At 34.9% G+C, this 24,363-nt stretch overlaps 1 protein-coding gene across 3 annotated transcripts in view; it reads left to right on the forward strand.

The window, feature by feature from the left end:
- Positions 1-24,363, forward strand: part of LOC145694672 (uncharacterized) — a 176,380-nt gene that overhangs the window by 146,678 nt on the left and 5,339 nt on the right. Inside the window, exon 7 of one of the 3 annotated variants that reach the window (XM_081771161.1) lies at positions 2,525-3,803. The exons of 1 other annotated variant lie outside the window; for it this stretch is intronic. In XM_081771161.1, coding sequence (XP_081627287.1) covers positions 2,525-3,338 — 814 coding nt within the window. In that variant the 3' untranslated portion in view covers positions 3,339-3,803. Of the gene's footprint in view, positions 1-2,524; positions 3,804-24,363 lie in introns of those variants that run through there. One more of the 3 variants, XM_081771163.1, reaches the window with a different exon arrangement.

Genomic DNA, 24,363 nt, shown 5'->3' on the forward strand with positions numbered 1-24,363 from the left:
CCGGTGACGTCAGCATTTGCGATTCATCAAAAACAAATGCCGATAGAAGCTGAACGAGACGGCCTATCAAGATTTTAAAAAATACGGGTCTCTTATTTTTTGTTACTCTTTCTATTGCACTAAGCTTGTTTTTAACTCGAACTGATCCTTTAAGTTGAATGGTCAGAACAGAAGGTAGCTAAATTCTTGTAATAATTCAATGACAACTTATTTTATTATCATTTATTGGAAACATAATCAATAAAGTAGAAAAACTATAAATAAATAAATAAATATTTATAATTATTATATATCGGGTGTTGCAAAATAAGTGTTACAACTCTTGGGAGGTGACTCCTGCCGCTGAGACAAGAAAAAAAGTTATCTTGAACTTTCGGCTATCGGACATAGTTTCGGATCTACAAGGTGCCGAAAGCGTGGGAAAATGACTTTCGGACGCCAATAGTTCAGAAACTATCCAACGTAAAGAGGGCGGGTAAAAAATTCACTGAAGAAGTCATACCTACTGTATTGAATTTTACATGTTTCATAATTCTATCATGCACGCGCAAGGGATTCCCCAAATGAACGTAGGGAGTCCCGGATAATCTACCAAATGAAAATTGGTCTAAATGGATATGAATTGATAGGGTTTCTATCAGGTAACAATAATTATTTTGTATTAAGTCGATATCTGGAACAAATACAAAATGGCGAACATCTTCATACCTGTTGTGTGTGGTTGCATAATCGCCAGGTACGGATGCTGGCCAACAGTGACGTTCTGAGTATTAAGTGTTGCGAATTTGTACTCAAATGCTCTAGAAAGACTTCTGGAGTGTCGGTAGAGCACAACAGATGAAGCAGGGTGATTCACATGTGTGGAAACACGTTATTCAAAATGCCCAGAAATACACTCATACTCAGTAAACGTGAGTTGAAAGCGTCGAAAATGTAAAGAATAGCATCAAGAACATGAAAGCCATTGCCAATTCACCAATAATATTCCATCAATACGATGCAATATGATGTACACGGTTGCATACCAATAAGGATGCAACAACTAATTCCAAGTTGAAATTGTGCAATTATTTACTTTTAACTATTTGTCTATTGCGCTCATCAGTTTAATCGTATAAACACAGAGAATTTCAGCTCATGTGAGTTTCTGATGGATAACATTGTTCTGTTTATTTTCTTTTTTTTTTCTGGTTTTCCCATTTCAACTTACATTCTCATTCCACGAAATATTTCATAATCATTTACGTGTCCAGATATAGACATATTTCATCTCTTTTTTTGTAGCCTACTTACGTTTCTGTACTTGCATGTAGTTTCTTCGCAGTGTAATGCTGTTTACACATTTGCATGTTTGTTCTGCTTCTTGTCTAAAGCAAACATGGTAACAAACAACAGAAAATATTTCACAATGGAAGATGGAGTATAAGTGTCTGCGAAGAATTGGGTGGAAAAAAATTATACAGCTTGAGTATATCCATGGGGTACCTAGTAAATTGATGTCAAATTTATGATATAAGTAAATATAAATATTCAAGTTTTAGGTATCTCTTCTCGTGACTTCATAGATGTACGAAATACCTCCGTTCTATTCAAGATCCTCAAATTACTGTAAAAAGTTTAATTAGAAATGTATCTACACGCGGTCACTTTATACGTTAGCTGCATGATGGTTAGTTCTTTGGAATAATAAGTGTGTAACCTTACTTCTCCCAAAAGTGTTCTATTAAAGTAGTACGTTAAGTGAATGATCAAATACAGTAGAGTACCGATTTTCTGAGGTAGTGTGGACCGGGTATAACTCGGGTAAACAAAAACTCGGTTAACACGTATGGAATCTAGAAAAGTTTGTACAGTACTTATTATTGCCGTTTATTGATTATTTATTTTTATTAGATTATTATTTTTATACTTAATATTTTTATTAAACATATAGTGCAATATTAATAATTATACATACATACATACATAAGGAATTAGCCATAATACAGTAAACAAACTTCAGTTTGATATTGACACGTACATAAGTAAAACGCAATAGAGAATAGAATACAAATAAAGTAGCACTGTTTAGCATGCACATGTTTTTTAAACATTCTTTCATAGACTTCTGTTTCACTACCCTGCCTCGTTTTTGGCTGCTATATTGCGTAGACGTCGCAACACCATGTTGTTAACTGGTATCGGGTTGTCTTGCTGTTCGACGTAGAGGAGTGTCTTCTCAAATTGAAACTCGAGATATGTAATAATTAAAGCTCCCTTGCTTAATTGTAGTAATGTCGGCCGGAGTCATTATCTTTAAGGCAGCTTGATTTTTGCTTTCTTGCTGAAACAAAAGCCTGCCAACTACCTATCATTATAAGACTACTTAATTTTTGTTTGTTTGGATTGAACTTGGATAACACGGAACCTCGGTTAATCGAAACTCGGATAATCGGTACTCTACTGTATCTTTATATGCAGTTTTTCTGTCTCTCTCTGATGTAATAAGTATGAATTTATACTCATGTTTTCTATTATCTTTCAGAATTAATGACCGAAACACAGAAATGTACGTCGTTTTCTATTATTTGAGCTGTACTGTATGTGGAGAGAGGTTTTGTCGTCCTAAAGATCGTCGGAGACATATGTTGAAGAAGCATAACATTGGAGAATATAAGTGCCCACAGTGTCCTAAAAGCTTCAGCGAATTTTGTCTTATGGAACGACATTTAATAATACATTCAAACACACGTACCAGAGATATCGCATGCAAGTTTTGTGACAAATTGTTTTTATCAAAGGGTTCACTATTTGATCATATTAAAAATATTCATGAAAAAGACAAAAATAGTGTGAAATGCGAAATATGTAATAAGAAGATACTAAGGAAACTGTTGAAAGTCCATTTGGAAGAACATGAAGGAATTGAAAAATATAGTTGTCCTGAATGTGATAAGAAATTTGTTTCAAGAAGGCAATTCTACAGCCATAAAACAAGTCACAAATACACTTTCATATCTTGCAAAATTTGTGGAAAAGTGGTGAGGAAACAACGGATCAAACAACATATGAAGACCCACAATGAATCAGAACAATGTGAACTCTGTGGTGCAAAACTTGCCAACAGTGTTACGCTTAAACTACACATGACAACCCACACAGGAGAACAACCATTTGTATGTGAGATTTGTGGTCGTAAATTTGCGCGTTACAACAATCTGCAAACGCATTTGAAACTCCATGCAGGAGTGCGTAAAATTGTGTGTGATTTATGTGGGAAGAGATTTGCTCAGAAGTGGAATTTGCGAACACACATGAAGTCATGTGAGAAGAATTCTTCTGTAGCACAGACAGCTTGATAATTTAAACACTTTTGTAATCGTCACTTATGTTTAGAATACTGTGTATGAGGCATGGGGCCTTATGCAGAGTCGTTTTGAAGCGTGATTAGTACCATACTAAAGAGTTTGACTAACATATGTTTCCTGTAGTAGTCAGACTTTTAGTATAATGCTAATCATACCTCAAAACGACTCTGCATAAGGCGGATAATGTTTATTTTGTTTCTGTTAGTTTTACTAATTACGTGCACGTGTATAGTAGGAAAGCATATTATTAGGTTTTCAATTAATATTGCAAAAAAATGAAACATTGGTCAGTAGAAGGATCTTCACTAATCGATTTTTGTCTGCAATTTAAGAACTTGATGTAGTGAGCCTTTTCGGGATGTAATTAAAGGAATGAACTATTTGTATGGATATTAAAGTATTTCAAGTAATTGTAGTTTCGTTATATTTTGTTTAATTAAATTTTTAATTACCCTTTATGAGTAATTGAATTACGTCACATTTTAGCTATATTGTAGACCTAATTGATTTTCTAGAAAGTTGGTATAGGTACAATTTCAGTTGGAGAGTAGTATATTTGGTATTCCTTGAGTAGGCCTACATCGCACGATCTTTTGTTTTGTTTTGTCTGTTCCAAAATAGTCAATGGAAAGGTAAGCACCCCGGAGAAAATATTAGTCACCCCGCGCGAGAGCAAGGCTGCGTCGGCAAATAAGTTCAGATGGTGTATTAATCGAATCACATGGCCAAACGTGCCTACATTGCCTCGATGCGATCAGAGGGCATTACTGTGGAGTGACACAGAACCTATCCAAGCGGTGTGTGTGCGGCAAGATGGTTAAGACCGCGGACGTAACAGAGTGGCAAAAAGGGGCAATCATGTTTGGCTGTGCCTATGGTCACACATTGATGGAAGTTGCCCGATTTGTTGGTATTTCGCGGCGGACTGTTGAACGTGTCTACAAGCAGTGGTGTAACACACGTGGCCATGAAACACGACGCCAGAACTGTGGTCGGAAAAACATCCTCACAGATCGGGCCCTCAGACAGGTTGCCAGGCTTGCGAATCGAAATCGCTTCCAAACCCGCCACGAATTACTGCAATCCATGAATGCAGGGCCAGTCCAACCTGTCAGCGAGAGAATATTGCGACACGAACTGCATGCAATGAATATATGGAGTCGGATACCTCGCAAGAGGCCACTGCTCACACATGCACATAAAGTTGCTCGTCTGCAGTGGGCCAATAATAATCAAACATGGACAGTAGCAGACTGGCCAAGTGTCATATGGTCTGACGAATCACGATTCTGCCTGTATTCGAATGACGCCCGGCGTCGTGTCCACCGACGGCCACATGAAGCATTTCACCCGCAGTGTGTGGAAGGTCAGATGCAGGCCGGGGTTGGGTCGGGTTTGTCACGTTCTGGGGGTGATTTTCGTACTATTGGGTGGGCCCACTCATTGAAGTGTCCATGAACATGAACCAGCACGTTTATTTGAACATCCTGGACGAGCAGGTATTGCCCTTCAGTCATTTTCTTCTCGATGGCTTTGCTATAGACACCCCCATTTTTCAAGACGACAACAGCAGGGTTCACAGAGCTGGACCCATATGTGACTGGTTTGAGGAACACTCAGGTACCCTACCACACCTCGAATGGCCCGCAGAATCGCCGGACCTCAATCCAATTGAGCATCTGTGGGACCAGTTGGAACAGCGGATGAAACGTAGACATCAGCATTCCCGATGTTTGGTGGAATTGCGCGATCTTATCCTCCGTGAGTGGGTTCAACTGGATGTGACGGCCTTGTAGACTCCCTTCCCGACCACATCCAGGCGGTTATCCAGGCCAGGGACGGCGCTACGCGGTATTAACGTAAGTACCAAGGGGGTGACTAATTTTTTGTCCGGGGTGATTATAAAATAACATTGCACGAGTTGGAAGCTGGAAATTACAGCGAAACTTACCAACAATAGTGCATTTGAACTTCGCATGACAACTCACACAAATGAATAACCATTTGTATACAAGATTTGTGATCGTAAATTTAAGCATTTGAACATTCTGCGTATATATCAGAAACTTCACGCAGAAATACATAAATGTGTTTGTGATGTACCGGGAAATAAATTTGCCCAGAAGTGGAATTTGCAATCACAGCTGACGTCATGTCTGAAGTCTTCTTTTCTAGCACTTACATCTTTAAAGTTTTCTAATCATTACTAACGTTTAGAACAGTTTATGAGAAGTAATATTAATTAGGAATATTTTGTTATTTTTAGTTGTAATATTTATTGGTAATATTGTCATGCATTTTTGTACAATTTGTGAAAGTATAATTTTCAGTTCGGGTGCAGCATAGTTCGTATTTTGTATGGCACTGATGATCGCAAGACCTGTTTTCGGGTGCATGCCAAGGTCTCCAATTCAAATGAAATAGATTATTCAGTGAGTTCCAAGCAGGGTATTACTTAATCATTATTTACGTAAAGGGATACAAATTACGAGAGGAAATGATCTTAATTATCGTCAAGGGATAACCACTACATTAGTTGCATACGATTGAATATGTACATGTACCCAGGAAAAATCATGTAACTCATAGAAATTTCACAGAAATTCAAATTTTTGTGAAGTATAAAAAAATTAAAAAGTTTAAAAGTATAGGTTCTAGCTGTAAACTTCCTGAAAATTCTCGCGTTTAGACATCCAATTAGTCTCCTTTAATGACTGACTAACTATCTTGGACTCAGCATTATTTAAAGTATTAAATTGACATTTGAATATGAATATTTCATGAATTAGAATTCTTAGTTTTCTATTGACGGGCTAAAAGTACTCCCATGCGCAATAAAAATTGCGCGTATACTGTAACTCACGATTTTTCGCATATATTCCATTTTCCTTACGCTTATGGGTATAATTCAGTTATTAGTATGTGGAGATAATAGAAAGCAATCCATCTAAAGAGATATTTCCAACAAATATAATAAAATAATAAAAATATAATCAAAAAACAAAATTATGCTCGGTTTTGTGTATACTGGCAACGATGATTTCTAGGAATTTTTTCAGTAGCAGAGCACGATTGCGAAGGGAATTCAGTAGGGGGGGTCGAAGACTTGGATCAAGGAACTGGATAGTGGAGTAAAATGTTGCATTTATTGGTTAAAACCTAGTGTGTAGATTGCCTGCCAAATATAAATTAGCTTCTCTAACTAAGATGTACGAAAATATAGAATTAAACAGAAAAACTCTTATCTTAAGGTACGAAGCGATACGCATCATAGTTATGAAGATTCTTTCTTAAGAACAAAGAGCAAACACAACCACCGTGGTTAGGTGGATAGAGTGGCTGACTCGTAGTTATTTGATTATTTTGACACCACATCGAATCCCATCCCATCCCATTCTTTTTTTTTTTTTTTTTTTTTTTTACAAAACATAATTTTCATGTTAATAAGAACCGAAGCAATATAATAAGGACAACTTACTGATATTTTGCTGTAATGACGTATTTACCCAGGATTAGAGTACTATTGGTAATAGCTATCGTTTTCAGTTCATGCTGTTGTATAGCTTCTCTCATCCTGTTTTCTTGGGAAAAGAACAATTTTGTCTCCAACAAAGTGTGAAGGATATATACGGACAGAAAAAGACATCGTAGTACCAAACGTAATTTATCGTGATGAAATGGACTAATTTACCATCATTAAAAAAAAAAACACTACATTATTGAAATTGGCTTCTCTTTAGCTTTTAGCTAAAAAATATTTTTTTCTTTATAAGATTATAGTTTATGAAGCAAGGTGTGTGATCATACCCACAAATTTAGCTAGGGAGTGGAAGATAATTGTTTATACAAACATTTAACAGGTTTAGGTGCGTGAAACATCAATACAGCATGGTCTCGCTTATCCGACCATCCTTTGTTCCACATACCGTATGATCCGATATATCATTGCAGATAGCACCAATCGGCAAGAAGAACTGCAAGTTGTTGTCGCTCTGGAGTCTATCGCCTAGCGCGTCCGTCTACACCTTGACTCATACGTCTATCATTCAGTGCAGACACGTATCCAGTTTTTCTATCTGGAGGGGGCCCAACAGGAATCCTCGTAAGCACGTAATTCTAATGTTTTAAAAATATCAATAATACTAATAGGCCTAATAAAAATAATAATAATAATAATAATAATAATAATAATAATAATAATAATAATAATAATAATAATAATAATAATGCAACATTTCTGTACTTCTCTTAAACTTTTTCCTACTTTTCATTTATAAACCGGTTTACTTTCGAAACTGCATTATAGCACAAACAAACTAAAATATATTTTCGAGAGAAAGGCAACTAAAAAAAACTGTCTGCTACGTATATCACATAACAAAAATAACAAGAAGACATTGAGTGTATCGTTCTAATAAATTAAAGTTAAAAACAGAACGGAAACGAAATGTTAATCCTATTTAAAACTGTTCTTTAATTCCACTTGGTATAATGGCATTATGGTATGTTCTTAGAATTATAACAAGACAAAGTTTGGACACTGACTACTAGTAAACTGATATAAAAGAACCTCAAAAGGGTAAAAGCAGGTTTATTAAAAAGTGCTTAAGTTTCGGAGGGGGACAGCTCTCAGGCCCTCACGCTAGTGCAGTTATTTGTTATAAAACATTATTATTAGATGCGTAATATGTAAAATTACATCATAAGTTTTACTTTTAATAGGTCTTTTCTTAACACATCCATATTATCCAGCGTTCTGCCTGCCTGTTTATGTCGGAGAAGCGAAACTCTACCGTATTTCCAAAGCTAGCATATACATGAACTAGGATTGTGTCGTCCTAGAACAGACAATAGTGTGAAATGCTTCTATTAAAAGACTGGAATAAAAAAAAAACATAAGTACTGTTTTGGTAGCGTGAGAACAAATTAAAAACAATTCAATATATTTCCTAGGTATCAGATTATCATCTTATTCTGTCGATGTGTATTCTTTTTTAAACATAGTGTTAAAAGTCATATCATTCGCAATATTCCTAAAGAAATCGAAATAAAAACACCTATGTGCCTCTTGTGACAAAGCGGCTTAAGTGCATGGTCCGAAACCGATTCCCACGTTAAGGTATAGATAGAGTTCCCGTACTTCAAAAATGCAAATCCGGGACGCTACTAAATTACGAGAATCTTTGAAATGCTTAAAATTGAAAAAAGTGTTGAATACTAATTTACTTTCCTCCATTAGAGTTGTTCAAGTATTAAGTTATCACATTTTTATTCATTTCACTAGACCAGCGGTGTGCCGCGAAGAAATCGGAACAAAATTATTAATTCTATAGCAACCAAATTGCAAGACATAGGAAAAAATGTATTTTTTTGTAATTCACATTACTATGGATTTCTACCATAGAAAAAATTACTATAGACCCTAATTGTAATATATTATTCTACATCTATTACTGTGTAGCAGACAATATTACGGCTCGTACACATTTCCATGGTTAGCTGCTATGTTACGCTTCAATTGAGAGTCATACTAACACCGAGAAATGGAAGCACTTGTACGGTACGCGTCAAGTGAACGTCCATAGAACACTCATTCGCACGTGAATGACAGAACAATACTTTGTTGAACAGCTGTGATTTCACTTCGACGCATCGCAAGCTGTGTGATTGCAAAATATGCACCGTTTTGGTTAAAACAACAAAGTTAAAAGTACAAAACATTTGTTTGTTCGTTCGTTATTTAGTGATCTTCGTTCTTAGTAAAAGGTTGGATACAGTTTTCGAAAAAGAAAGCGTATTTTTAAAAATCGAAGTCATATATTTCATTGCAATTGTTTTCTATTTTAAAATTAGAATAAAAAATGAGCATAATGAATTAGCATAGGGAAAAACCAGTGATTGAGCTTTCATCTCTATGAGAAGGAGATCAGTAATCACAGAAAAAAATACCATGGTATTTTATATTTGCAAATAATAATAATAATATCTATGAGTGTGCCGCGAGAATTGAAGTTACACCCGTAGTGTGCCGCAAGTTGAAAAAGGTTGGGAAACGCTGCACTACACCTTCTTTCAAGGACGCCGATTTCTCTGTAAATTTGAGGGGGGGGGGCATTCAAATGCAGAAGATATATATATGAGGATTTTAAGACAAATTGCACTCAAATTATGCCAAATTTTTATATTCATATATACCAGGGAGCCTATATGAGCTTTGAGGGGGGCCGGCCCCCCAGGATCGGCGCCCTTGCCTTCTTCCTAGTTAAGCAGACGTAAGCAGATGATTTACTCTCTCCCCGTGGTAAGCAAAAAAAAAATCCCTCAAGATCTGTTGTGTTTCGTGAAATAACAGTAGGAATTTCCTGATTACTTAACCATCTAAATGAATGTTTTCACTTAGAGTCATCCCGTCGATTCGCGTTGCCTAGGGCTAAAATAAATTAAGGGTTAATAATGAAGATGAAACTTCTATATCAAACATGAAAAGACATGTGGATCGGAGATCTTTCTTTTTTCGAACTTTGATTTTTTCAAATCCATGATGGGAAATTATATTATGAGTACAATTTTCGAAATTAATAGTATACAATCGTAAAAATATCTTACAAAACAATGGTTTATTGCAAAATACTTTGACGCAAAGAATAAATTACAAGTAATAAACTTGTTACTTTTCCTGAAGAGTCATAAGTCTTGAATGAAACGGAGGCTCTGGAGCGTAGTGCTTGGAACGATTGCGTCACTTGTTCTACCTTCCCGTGGCGCAGCCTTGATTCGACTTGATCCTAAACGGATCATTCAGAAGTCGAAGTCAAAAGATGTTTCCCATTTTTTCAAAACATTCTTAGTCGATTACAATCTGCCTCACTTGTGAGGGGACAACCCGATGCCGTAAGCGTCGGTGGACCACCGATAAGCAACTAGCGACATGTCCCCAAAAATTGGCGGTGCCGCAGCCAAAAATTGGTCCCACTTCCGTTTTGAAAATTATACCACCACCGGCAGAGAAGCTACGGAACGGCAACGAACCACAAAATTATTCCCCTAAAATACGTTAAATCGCCTATATGCGTAATTTCTTTGCATTAAGGTGAGTCTAAAAACATTTTTAAAAAAGTAAAAAAGTGCCCTGAGCTGAGCGTGAACCATCAACCTTAGGGTTACTAGTTGCGTGTTCTTCCGAATTCGCCACGGAGGCGATTATGAAGACACAGCTTGTAGAGTGATAAATAGTTGAAGTCTTTTTAATATTTTTAATCAGAGTGCTCCTTTAACCGTGTATATCTGACGATTTCTGTTTGGAATCAGATCAAATGCACTCATCATGTAATTTTATAACAAAATGGCAAGCGTCTATTTACTCTTTTCATAGTTCTCCCATATTCACTTGCTAGTGATCGGCGACAGTTCCCAACTAAATTCATACATACAATATACGCACCCATCTCAAGATTGTTCACTTCATGATGTAAAGGCAGGAGTTACTCTTGACCCCCGGAACTCAAGTATTGTCCTTATAATAACAATTCGTCAGGGAAAAATAATATATAATAATAACCGCATGTACATGACTGGCGATAGTTCGTGTTGGTGGTCCCTTTGCGATTCTCCCTGACAAATCAGAGGAGTGCAGATCAAAATGAAGTCCTCGCTATTACGTGGTGGTAACTTGAATACCCCCGATTCTAGATATCTGCTTCGACTCGACGAATCCCTGCCACTAGTGGCACACTAGCGGCAATCCTTCGACGCGTCGCTATATCGACGATCGCCATTTACCGGCAAGTGGGCCACTAGGTGTGGCGACGTTTACGGCATGGGGAAGCTAATAAACGAACAAACCAATAAATAAATCTAAAGCCTTATAAAAAGTTTTCCCAAAATTTACATCAAGCAAAATCATTTGTTGGTATTCCAGAACTGTAAATTCACCTTTATTCATAATTTACTTATATCGTAGTTTTGATATGAGAATGCTATGTCTGAAACTGTGACACAGGTCATTAATACTTTTATTTGGGGAGGGGCTTTAGTCAGATTTAACAGTTTTACTTAACAGTCAGTCAATTTGGATCTGTGATTTCAGAGTTTTAGAAATTTCCTTAATTTTTTCATTTCTAGAACAGTTTGCAGCTAACACCATTAACGTCTCTCTTTTGATATTTCCATAGGTAATGGCTTGGTCACTCCCAGTATATTTCAAACAATAAACTATTTACGGTTCTTACTCCATTAATCAGAACTACTATCCAACAACTCTGTGCATTTTCCCTTAAATCTGCAAACTTTCTACTAGGTTAAAACTGAGTATTTTCTATTTTCTTCCTTTCTTGCTAAAACGAAAGTGTTCTTTAGACAACCTGAAACGATGACTCTATACTACATTATGTTGCATAGGGCACTTTATGTAGCATCTTCGTATATTGAAAGCAACAGGAATTAAGTTCTTCTGCACTTACATGAGAAGTAAACAAATTCTTTTTATTCGTGGAATTGTGCCATAGCACTAGGTCCAGAGAGTTTTTAATTTAAGATTATTATTATTATTATTATTATTATTTTATTGACTTAGGTTTTCCTGAATATTAAGCAATATTTCACAAAAAGCTGGTATTTTTAAACAGATGTGTTCGATATCAAGTTTTCACAAAAGTAGTCACTCTCTCCTATAAATAATTTCAGAGGGACCGCAGTGGCTCAGTGATAAAGCGTTCATCTTTGGTGCGAGGGATCCTTGGTTCGACCCCAGCTCGCACCAAGTGACTTTTGTGGTGGAGAAACACCATGTGCATGTGTTTTCTCTTGGTCCTCCCGTTTTCTCCCATTTTCTTCATTCCAGCATTTCATTCATTTCTCATCATCATCGTGTCCTTTAGCCTAGCCGGTATAACCGTGGGTCGTAAAACTTAAAGATTTGATTTCAAATAATTCCAACCCAAACATTTGCAGGAAGTATGTCATTTCGAATAAAACAAACTACTCTATAAAATTCTGAGTATTATATATATATATATATATATATATATATATATATATATATATATATATATACAATTCTAGCGGACCTTATTTCTAAAGCTAAGGGAAGAGAAGACTACATTCACTCTCTTATTATTATAGATTCATTTCAATTGAAACAGTTAAAATAGTTGGGAAAAATTAGAAAGCCAGTGTGCCACAACGGGATAACACGGCACACTGGCTTGCCCAGCAAAATGAACAGTGTGACGCAAACTTTAACCTATTATTTACAAGAATATTTGTCGAGTTTATTTTATTTATTATTATCAACGATTCTTCCACGGATCAGCTGTCTGTATACAGTTAAACAAACAAGTATCACATTGAGGGAATGAGTGTAATTATTTACTTTAATAGTAATAGAAAGGTATATTTTCTTTTATTTTCTACCGGAAATAACTGCATCCGGTCTAGAAAGCTGGTACTAACAACAAAAGAATCCGATGTGCCAAACACACACCACCCTATAGTCGTGAGTGCCACAAGTCCTTTTCTACGTCTTGGTACTCTAAAAGTTGTTGCCTTCAAAGAGAGAGAGAGAGAGAGAGAGAGAGAAATAACTTAAGTCCATTGCACTTACATACTTAAATAAATAAATTATGTAAATAACTGTTTCGTTTTCCGTTTATTATTATTATTATTATTATTATTATTATTATTATTATTATTACTATTATTATTAATTTCTTAGGAAGTTGACAGCCATATATATGCACAATGCTCTCCTGTGCAGCGCCTCGTGTATGATTTTCCGTACTCAAACTATATATTCCAAGTTTGTTGTGTTCGTTCTATAGGTGTGTTTGTAACTAGATGCATATGGCGTAGAAGTCAAAATTTGTCCACGCTACGTATATGCAAAACCATAGACAAAGAAATTTATGAACAAAGACATTTATGGCGCTAAAACAAATTGCAAAAATAAAGAATTACTGGCGGATTGTTGCCCGTAGTGCACAGGTGATAACGGTTAACAGTGTTAAATTTAAACAAATAGTTTTAATTAAGCACGAATTTAACTTATAGTGTAGAGTGTGGAGTTCGCTAGGATCGTTACAATATCGAACTCCGTGAAATGCACTGCAAACCTGTCCGCAAGCCCCCCGTAATGTTCAACAAATATTGAGTATTAATGCTCATTTCAATGCAAATCTATATAGACCTACGCACTTCAATACTCAACGAAGGTGCAGACTATTCATGAGTTGCAGTATTAAACTCTCTCACCCAATGTATTCTCCTAACATGTCTCCCAGCGATTACAACATGTTTTGGTATCTCAATTACTTCCTAGTAGGATAGCTTTAAATAGAGACCACTGATTAACCTGGTATTGGATGTTTCACTTTCTTACCTTTGGAGTTGACAGTCATCGGTTGGACATTTTACACGCAAATATCTAATATTAACAGTTTCTTCTATAATTTCGTAATATTGTATTATTTCTTTGTATTATTCATTAGCTTGGTTAGGCTTGTTTAAACACTTTTCTCTTTGCACCTACTTATTACCTATACCTTAACGTTGGATAAAAATACAGTAGCTCTCACCAGGAATCAAATCCAGAACCAATGAAATTGAACCATTTGGCCACACAAGGCACATTTAAAAAGAAGTATCGATTTTGTTAGGAAAATTGTGATTTAGTGTAACATTTAAAAATATATTTAGGAATGGGTACGGATGAAACGCACTGAGTTTCCTCGCTCGAATTTCTTAAACTGACTCATGTTAGGCTGCAGCTATTACTAAAACATTTATTTGGGAAATGCGAATAAAATAATGTGTTTTGGAAAACTTTGTTCGAAGCAACTTACGTCCAAAAGTAAAGTATCGATTGGTTATATTTCTGTTAGAAATAACTTATGCCATATATTAGAATTATTAAGGAAATAATTGTATGTGAACTATGAGGAAAAGAATCTAAGTACTTTCTGAAAAAATCGTCAAAATAGTCGTCTCCAAGAATAAAATATCCCTTGTGTATCTTTTCAGAACAAACGAGTTATGCTATTTATGAAATACGAACAAAATTGCCTGAGTCGTTCTCGACAAAATCGTAGGATAAAACTTGCTCCGAAAAGTATTATACCACTTCTAGCTTCTTAGGATGATGGAATTATACCATATCGTTAGGTTATTTATGTAACATTTATTTATAAAATATGAACAAAATTGCGTCAGGCGTTAATAAAAAATTCGTCGGAGAAGATTAAACTACCACTTCTGAATGTTTACAGGACGAACGAATTGTGTCATATTGTTAGGTTATTAATGATACATTTATTTATGAAATGTGATTGAGAAAATTGTTCGAAAAAAGCATACCATACAGTAAATTACACCTTACATATTTTTTCAGAGCCATGATTCATACTAGGCCTATATTTGTAACAAAATAAGCAAAATCTTTACAGCTGTTTTTGAGATAATTTAATTATTTTAAATTTTCATCCTTCAGTAAACTACCCTTATTTTTAGGTGTCGGAGGATATAGAATTCGAAACGATAAAGTGTTATAAAAACTTCATGTCTAGAATTCGGTCCAGATACGTCGAACAGTATGGCCTCTATTTGAATGCATGTAAAAGCGTGACGAACCGACAGACGAACAGATGGACAGACATCAAAATCACTTTTTCGATATGTGGGGGCGTGAAACTTGAATTCATTGAAATCTCGAATTCGATTTTTATCACTATTACTACAATTTCTTCTTTCGTCGCTCGACGAATAGGAATACAACGACACGTAAGGTGATAATTTGTAATTCCCAAAATTTAGTGAGTTACGTTTAATGTGTTGCCATGCTAGAAAAAAAAGCTTATGCCTGTTTGTTAATCATTTTAATATAAGTTTTTCACGCTACTATATAATGTAGAAATATGGTATGATTATCGTTCATATTCATGCTATCTTTTGGAAATATTCGTGTTCCGCATACGTAGATCTGTATAATTTAGTTTCTTTCAACGAAAACATTCCTTACACAGGTTTATGATTGCATTTTTCGCACTTGTGGATATGAAAAAAAGAGAGGGAGAAAGTCAATATTATAAAAAGAAAAAACAACACAAGTACACACACATACACACACACACACACACACAAACGATAATTTTACATCAGCTTTTTCCTTTTTCTTTTTTTAAACACAAGAAGAAGCATCATTCGATGTAACGTCATGTCGATATAACAAGGGGTAAGACTGGAAAGACTGTCAAGGTCGTGTATGTTCTTTTTCCTGTACCTGACACACAAATCCGAAGTGAGTTGTCTACTGTTCAAGAACGGGCAGGGGAAGTGTAACATACAAGACCATAAACTGAAAACGATAACTGTTTCCATACACGTGTTCTAATACTGAATAATTACGTCGATTAAAGGATACTATCAATAAGTTATGTCCTTATTATATTGTTTCGGTTCTTATTAACATCAAAATTATATACTTCCTATAATGTTTTGTAAAAAAAATATATAGGATGGGGTGGGATTCGATGTGGTGTCAAAATAATAAAATAACTACGAGTCAGCCACTCTATCCACCTAATCACGGAGGCTACGTTGTGTTTGCTCTTTGTTCTTAAGAAAGAATCTTCATAACTATGATGCGTATCGCTTCGAACCTTAAGATAAGAGTTTTCTTTTTAATTTTATATTTTCGTACGACATCTTAGTTACAGAAGCTAATTTATATTTGGCAGGCAATCTACACACTAGGTTTTAACCAATAAATGCAACATTTTACTCCACTATTCAGTTCCTTGATCCAAGTCTTCGACCCCCCTACTGAATTCCCTCCGCAATCGTGCTCTGCTACTGAAAAATCCCTAGAAATCATCGTTGCCAGTATACACAAAACCGAGCATAATTTTGTTTTTTGATTATATTTGTATTATTTTATTATATTTGTTGGAAATATCTCTTTAGATGGATTGCTTTCTATTATCTCCACATACTAACAACTGAATTATACCCATAAGCGTGAGGAAAATGGAATATATGCGAAAAATCGTGAGTTACAGTATGCACAATATTTTTTGCGCATGTAGGTACGTAGCAAAAGAATTCCTGAAATTATCATGAACAAATAGATTTCATTTTCTCAAGCCTAACATTCACTAAAATCTTATAATGTTAATTTGCTTCTTCGAAATTTTAAGCGAAAAGAGAATTAGATTTTTACCATAGGCCATTCAGATAATTGAAGATGGCCTCTCTCATAGAATATCATGCTTCGTTGGTGGAATTATAACAAAACTAAATTGTTAGTAAATAAAAGTTAAAACATAATTTATTATGAATAATTTCTATATTTCTAATAATAGTGTTTGATAGGACGTTTTATTTTTTTTAATTCGGTAACAGAAGTTTTTTTCTTTCTTAAAGAAGAAAAACAATAGTTGAGCTTCACGTTATTTTCGTATTCTATCAGAAAATAATGGATCATTTTTTCCTCGTAGAAAAGAAGATTTAAAACGTAGATAATGGCTTTATTTGGGATTTTTTGTACAGTACTCTCTTAAGTTTATTTTTTTTAGATAATAATCTAATACCTTAATTTATTTACAAGTATTCTATTATACGATAAATTACAGAAGCAGACGACATTTCAATTATAACACATGCTACCTATACATATATTATAACAAGTAGTAATGTCATGTATACACCACGAGAAGGAATTTGGTAAGAATATTGAAAGTAACTGAGTGAAATGTAACTAAAAAACTAATAAGTTTAAATAACATGTACATAAACAGAACAATCCTAATGCAAATCACATACTAGAGATAACTTTATATACAAATCAAATTTCTTCTTCTTCTAGCATAAAACAATCAGATGACTTAAAGAAACGTGTTTTAAAGAAGAAAAATCTCCTCTAGCTCTTTACCTGGTGGTATGGTTATATATAGAGGTTGCATTACCTCTTTGTACTGCCATACTTATTCTCTGAATTAGGAAGGTGCTTGCTCTATCATCACCAGACAATTGAGTGATGCGTTTACCTACTTCCTTTATAAAACTGAGACCTTCTTTGCCCCAGGATCCACTGGATTCAATGGCAATGGGTACAAATTGGTACTTCTCTGTTAGGTTACTGTATTTTCTTCTTTTTTCTGTTTCTTTTCGACTGGCTACATTGCCCGCTTGGAGTGAGGAGAAAGGAAGGTTGGAAGGAGCGAAAGTATCTGTGCATGTAAAATCCCAAATCAATGATTTGCCTCTCTTCCAAGGTATTAAGGTCATCCCATCTGGTCTTTTACCATCCGTTCTACTACATCCATTTTGCTCCCTTATTGCCGGTATACCTGCTGAAATGAGTGCTCTCATTATAATGTCATTGACAGTTGAGTGTCGGGGATATCTACCTGTACTTTTTATGCAAGACAGTCCATGCAGTTCTTTTTTATCTACTGGATTCCTACATGCCTGACATTTATGAGGTTCACATATATTTGCTCCCAACCTTAACGCAACTGCTATTCGAAAACTCTCATTACTGAGATGAAGACCTAGAGAGAACGAAGGTAAAGCTTTAAGCCAAGCTCCTCCTTCTATGGATGATGCAGCAATTATTCTAGCCTTGTCTTCTAGGCTGTCTGAAGACCGTAGTAAAAAGGAGAAGTGTGATTTAAAAATAGGTTCTTCCCACGTGGATTGCTTTGCTCTGGTACTAAATTCGGGTAATTCAGATCCAACTAGAAGTGACGAAGTGGAAGAGCAATCTTTAACTTCAGAATCCATGTGGAAGCTTATATCCTGTTGGAGAAGTGATTCTATTAGACATCGGGAACCATAGAATGATGCCAAGAAGGCGGGAATAGCCAAATCTATGGCTCGTCGGATGCCTAATCCACCAAAATCAACTGGCAGAGAAGCCTGAAGCCATGTGCTATCCTCAAGGAAGCAATTTAGGATAGATTTAAAACTAATTTAAAATATTACTTTTAGTGAGAACAATATATTTTAAAAGAAAATACATCACAAAAGCGAATTTTGAATTCTTATACTTTTTATTAATCCCTTAAAAATGTTATACCTGCAATTTATATACTTTCAATTTATTCTTATATATATCTTAAAATATTCCTAAAATTTTTCTTACAAGATTTTTACTACAAGCGTGATCAAATCGAAATTTCTCATTCGATCAATATATTTTCATTTAAAGTGTTCTGTGTGTTTTCATAAGAATAATCCTTCTTTCTACAAAAGTTTATTGAGTTAGTTTCAGTGTATTACCTTCAACTTAAATTAAATTCTATATTTAAAATATTGAAGTCCTTTCAATTACAAATTTAGTTAGATTTTCACATTTTCTCACAATTAATCGAAAATCTATTTCTACAAATCCATTAAATTCAGAATCTTTAAAGGTAAGTGTAACTGGAAATGAAAGGTAATAAACATCTACAAACAAGGGCGCCCATGTTGTGGTTTCCAAGCGGGGGTAGTATAAGCGACGTTTCACATATAGTTTCAAATTTTGGTGTAACTAATGTAAATTTCCTATTGGGATTTCGATATTCCCAAGTACAGTTTCCTCTTAGGGGGGCGAGCACCCCACCTCGTCCCCCTGATGGGCGCCCTTGTCTACAAACACGTACTATTTTATTTTGTCCTAAGACCAATCTTTTAGCAAAATACAAATTTGCACCTCTAAGTTGGTGAATATAATTAATAAAATAAATAGAACGAATCCCTTAAAAACACATGTATTTATTATTAACTTAGATACTTTTGAAAACTGTGGTGTAGCAATAGAACATGCTTACCATCGTTTGTTGAAAAGTTATAATGTAGAAGTTAATAAGGATGTAATTATATTCAAACCATAGATTAATTTGGCATCAAACATATCTTAAAATTAACGAGCAACTTTATTTCAACTTTAAATCAGGTATAAATATATATCCATAAATTAACAATGTGGAATCTAATACAAATAAACATTTTTGTACTCACAGACTCATCCAAAAGTTAAGACGGCAATATATCGACCCTATGCTTCAATGACCTCTGTGTTGTCTTTATCGTGCATGGTTCTTTAGAAAGAAATCGTGCTGCTTCTAGAACTAAAAGAAAATACCTCTTTTGCTCTCTTATTAAAAATATCGCCAGTATTTAAATTAAATAGCAATCACAGACGAACATTTCCTTCCCCTCTTAAAAAGAATCCCAGTATATATATATAACTTGTGTATTCAGTGTCTAACTTTATGTATTTCCTTCCAGATATGTTTCCTGATCTTCTCATTCCTAGATATTTGGTTTGGTTTGGTAGAATTGAGCGTCTCTTTTCAGCAGGGAGACTATATAATATATGAGACGTGTATCTACAGTTTAAAATGGAATTCGAATTAATGTAATGCGTTCAAATTTCAAGTCTCCCTCACCGGAAATTGAACTCGGGATGCTGTGCACCAGAGACGCGCGTGTTAGCAACAAGACCAACGGAAACCATTATGTCCATTATGAGCATCCGGTAATATTCATTTATGAATTATTTCTGTCTACTGAAAGTACCCTTTTTATTGATTCATGTTGTATTTAAAAAAATTGTAATAGTTAAGGGTTATACATATTTGCCAAGAATGGCATTCTAATAAGGGTACTAGATCAAGGGTAGGGAATTCATCAGTTGCTATCTCCCATATCACAGGTAGTGTCTTTAATACTGAATTAATTTTTGTATACCCCGGCTAATCACTGTAATTTTATTCTTCTAACCGCACACTAATGTATATCCTGGAAGCTTTTGAAACTTCTGGTTTTCAAAATTGATTAGGATTTAGGTTTATGAGTCTTCGGCATCTAAGGGCATTTATGAATGATTACGTTCCTCGGCGAACACACTATCCGGGGAAAGGGAAGGGAGAAAGGATTGAGGAAGGAACGAAGCGGCCTGGGACCTATGAGTTAGGTACCACCCCGGATGTGAGTGAGGTAACCCAGGAAAACCTCATTCAGGATGGCTGGCCTGAAAAAGCGTTTTACACTTTTTCAACCGAGTGCCCCCACCGGGAATCGAACCCGGGACCACGTTTTTAAAATTAAATAACGACTCACACAGCTGCAGTGCTATCGTCTAATTAAGCCAAATATACGCTTGGAAAATTTTCAAATAACCACAGCTTGTTGTACCCATATTCATCTCAGTACTTGATACCTTCTACCATTACATCAAACAGGTTTTCACTCTTCAGGGTGACTCGCTATAACTTGGTACGCCTTAGTATTTGAGTCAGTAATCAATATAATGAAGGTTTTGATGTGTAGAACGCCTTCCTGAGTGGGTCGTAATGGATTTATATACAAAGTACATTTCGTCGATCTACTAAGTGACTTTGGTCACCTCATCTAGCAGTTTTTTCATAATAGAATATATTTCCACATTGACAACAGTCTATATTTCCCAGTTTGTCAATTCCAAAGAGTTGCTCAAAATTCAACATTATCTAGACTACTGTGTGTAATGTATGCAAGTGATATACCACTGATGTCATTCGATACGTCAGATTTTACTTTCCGGACGACACTGCTCTGCTAGCATGTAGAAATTCGACAGAAGAAATCAGTCTAACCTACCTATACAAATATAAAGTACGACATATAAAGTACAATAAACATTTTGTCTGGCAGTGTAGAAGCCAGTGGCGGACGCAACGACCAAAGTATTTCAAGAAAAAAATATTATTAGCAATAGTAGTAAAGAACAGAAAAAATACTTTCTAATACTCCCATATATACTTTAAATAACATATTTTTTTTACTTCTCTAACTGTCCGTTTCGTTAATCCGTTTTAAAAAGCGAAAAATAATCCGTAACAGAGTATCTTATTTATATTGTGTTGCAGCGAGCATGCAACGACCAGATTCCTTCAGCGCGGGAATTGGAGCAAATGTTAAGTCTCCTTTCCCCTATCTCAGAAGTTAAAGGGTCTGGTCGTTGCAGTGCTTCTGCAACACAGCACGGTTTCCAGTGAACGAGAAGGTTTTTCGCGCTAAATAAGATTTCTAAATTTTATTTCACTAGCAGTTAACAAATGGAATTTGTTTTTATGCATATTTTTATATTACGGTACCTATACTGAAGCAAATCAATATAATGACAATTAAAAAAAGTGATAGCATAATTACAAAAGAAAAAAGAAAATATATAGTAGAGCAGAAATCAAATGAAAGTAGATCCGCATTTACAAGTTAATTCTTAGCTTATATAGATAATGAAAATTTCTTCTACAGTAATTTGTGAGCCAAATATTAATAAGTCAATATGCAGAATCCCCCCCCCCTCTGTGGATAGTATTTTAGTATATACATATTTCTTTTATAAAATAAGTATATTTTATACTCTTGATAGAACTGTATGATAGGGAACGCCACATTGAATTTGGGACTAGTTAGCAATGCTCAGAGGCGTAGCCACGAGGGGGGTCCACCGGGTCCGGACCTCCGCAAAATTTCGAAACTCGAATAGCATTTGTAGACTTTCTTAACGAACTATACTTGTTTAACAGAGAAATGATTGATGTAAGCTAAATATTTTATTTTACGCCTCATCATGTACTCTTTCTTTTCTTATAGAAATAATCGTTCTATCATTTTTTCTAAAAATATAGGTGACAGTAATTAAGAATTACTTATCTTTTCGGGTACAGTAAAAGACAGGTTCGTTATTACGTAGACGTATTGGACCTTCCTCAAATACTTTGGACCCCTCCCAGTTAACATGTTGTTCCTATATCTGGCGGGTTTCAAGGTTGCTTTCCAGAACGTTGATAAACATTGTTTCGCCTCATGTGGAAGTATATTGTGTTCATCGTGCATTGCGTAACAACCAACACGGATGATTTGGAATGTAGTTCTTTTTTTCTTTTACGCACAAGTGTGTGTGTGTGAGAGAGAGAGAGAGGGAGAGAGAGAAAGAGAGAAATCTCTCTATACTAATCCCTGAGGATGAATACAATCGAAACCAATATCAGTAATTTTCAGCTGGATAGCTCAATTGTATTAGATTTTAAGTGTAACGTCCCGTTCAACAACGAGGCTATATGAAACATCGATTTAGAACACTTGAAATGCTTCTATGATTTTTTTTTTTTTTAAGCCTCCACTTTCCCCTGCCTTTGCCATTTCATATGGTCTTATTAAATGGCAGACGCTACTGCCTCTTACTCGTAATTCTCTCTCTACTACTTTTTTTTTTTCGTATGATTTCTCTCCTCTTTTTATGATTGGCCTCAGTTAGGGTGAGGCGAGGCTTACCTTTTATTGGCATGATACCTAAAACAAAATTTAAATCATGCCCTATTCTTTATTTTTTCTTTATTTTTTCTTGTTGTTTTATTTCCTTTTTAAAAAAAATTGAAAAGATACACAAAGACACATACACACACACACATACTACATACATATACATGAGCAGGAAACACCTTGCATAAAATGTTAAGGTAAGCTGAAAAGAGAAAAGAAATAATTAGTAAACAATTTAAACAAGTATTACCAGAATCTTTTTTTTTTTTTTCTTTAAATAGTTATCTCCCCTGTATGAATTTATTTCTTGGTGTTATTCATACCTGTCTTTCCCACTAAAAAGAAAATTCTTTGAAAGGAAATCGGACTTCCAGATTTCCAATTTTTCGTTAGTTGTTAGTTCTGGAAATCAACATCAGAACTGTTTTGGTCTGTCTGAATTTCTCTCACCAGCTTTGTAAAGTCTTCTTATTTTCTTTCTTCTTCTAAAACACTTGTTATATTTTAAAATCCTGCCACCACTAGCAAAACACTAAACAAGGCACTATACACTAACACAAATAAGGAACGTGAAGGTTTAAGTTCTGGAATTGTCATCAGAACTTAGTTTTTTTTTTCTGTTTGATTAGTTTACTTTCTTCTAATTCTTTATTTCTTTATATTTACAATATAGGGTTTGGGTCTTGTTAATTTCTTCTTCTTTCATCGTTTCTTTCCTTCCACAAGTTTCTTGATACATGTCTTGCAACAAATTGTAATTTTTCTAATTTCATTTTATCGTTTATTAAAGTTTGTATATTATCCCTTTTTAATTGGTCTCTTATTTCCCTTATTTTGTTATTTGTTATGTAATTATTGCAATTCCAGAAGACATGTTCTGGTGTTTGTACTTCATTACACGTACATTTATCGTCATTAATTATATTGAGTCTTCTCAGATGAGATTTATACGGTCCATGTCCAGAGATGTATTCTATTAATTCACTGCTTATTGTTCCCATTTCTTCTCTTATTTTTAAGTTTGGGATAATGGTTCTTGTTCTTTGTCCCTTTATCGAATCCCTCCATTCATCTTCCCACTTCCGTTTAATCAGTTTGTTAATATCGTCTTCGGTGCTTGGGAATTCTCCCGTAATTTCCAATATCTTCGTTCTCTCATTATTCTTTAGCCACGTCTTAATACATCTTCTTAATATCTGTAGGTGTATGGGTTCTTCATTGGCCAAAAGTTGTATTGTTTCTGCAGAGATAGTTTTTATGATGCCATGGGTTCTAATTAGCATTAATCGCTGCACTCTTATTAATTTTTGCCTTAAGTTTTTGTTTAGAAACAGTCTATGACCCCAGATTCCGGCACAATATTGTGCAATAGCCATTAGAATAGCTTTGTTATACAATTTAAAAATTTTTCTGTCAATTTTAAAATTTTTCATAGCCACTGTTAAGAGTTTGTTGGCTATTTTTTTCATCTTCTCTGTTGTTTCAGTTATATGTTTTTCGTAGTTTAGTCGTTTGTCTAGCCATACACCTAAATATTTGAATTCATTCACAATTCCTATTTTAGTGTTCCTAATTTTGATTATGGGTTCTCTCTGTAGAGTTTGGCCAAATACTGTAATTTTCGTTTTATTAACCGATAGAGTTAATTTATTTTCTATACACCATCTTTCTAGATTTTCTAATATTATATTTCCTTTTTGCTCTATTTGTCTTCTTGAGGATGCTGTCA

This window comes from Thermobia domestica, chromosome 9 (genome assembly GCF_964235325.1).
Source record: "Thermobia domestica chromosome 9, izTheDome1.hap1.1, whole genome shotgun sequence".
NCBI lineage: Eukaryota > Metazoa > Arthropoda > Insecta > Zygentoma > Lepismatidae > Thermobia > Thermobia domestica.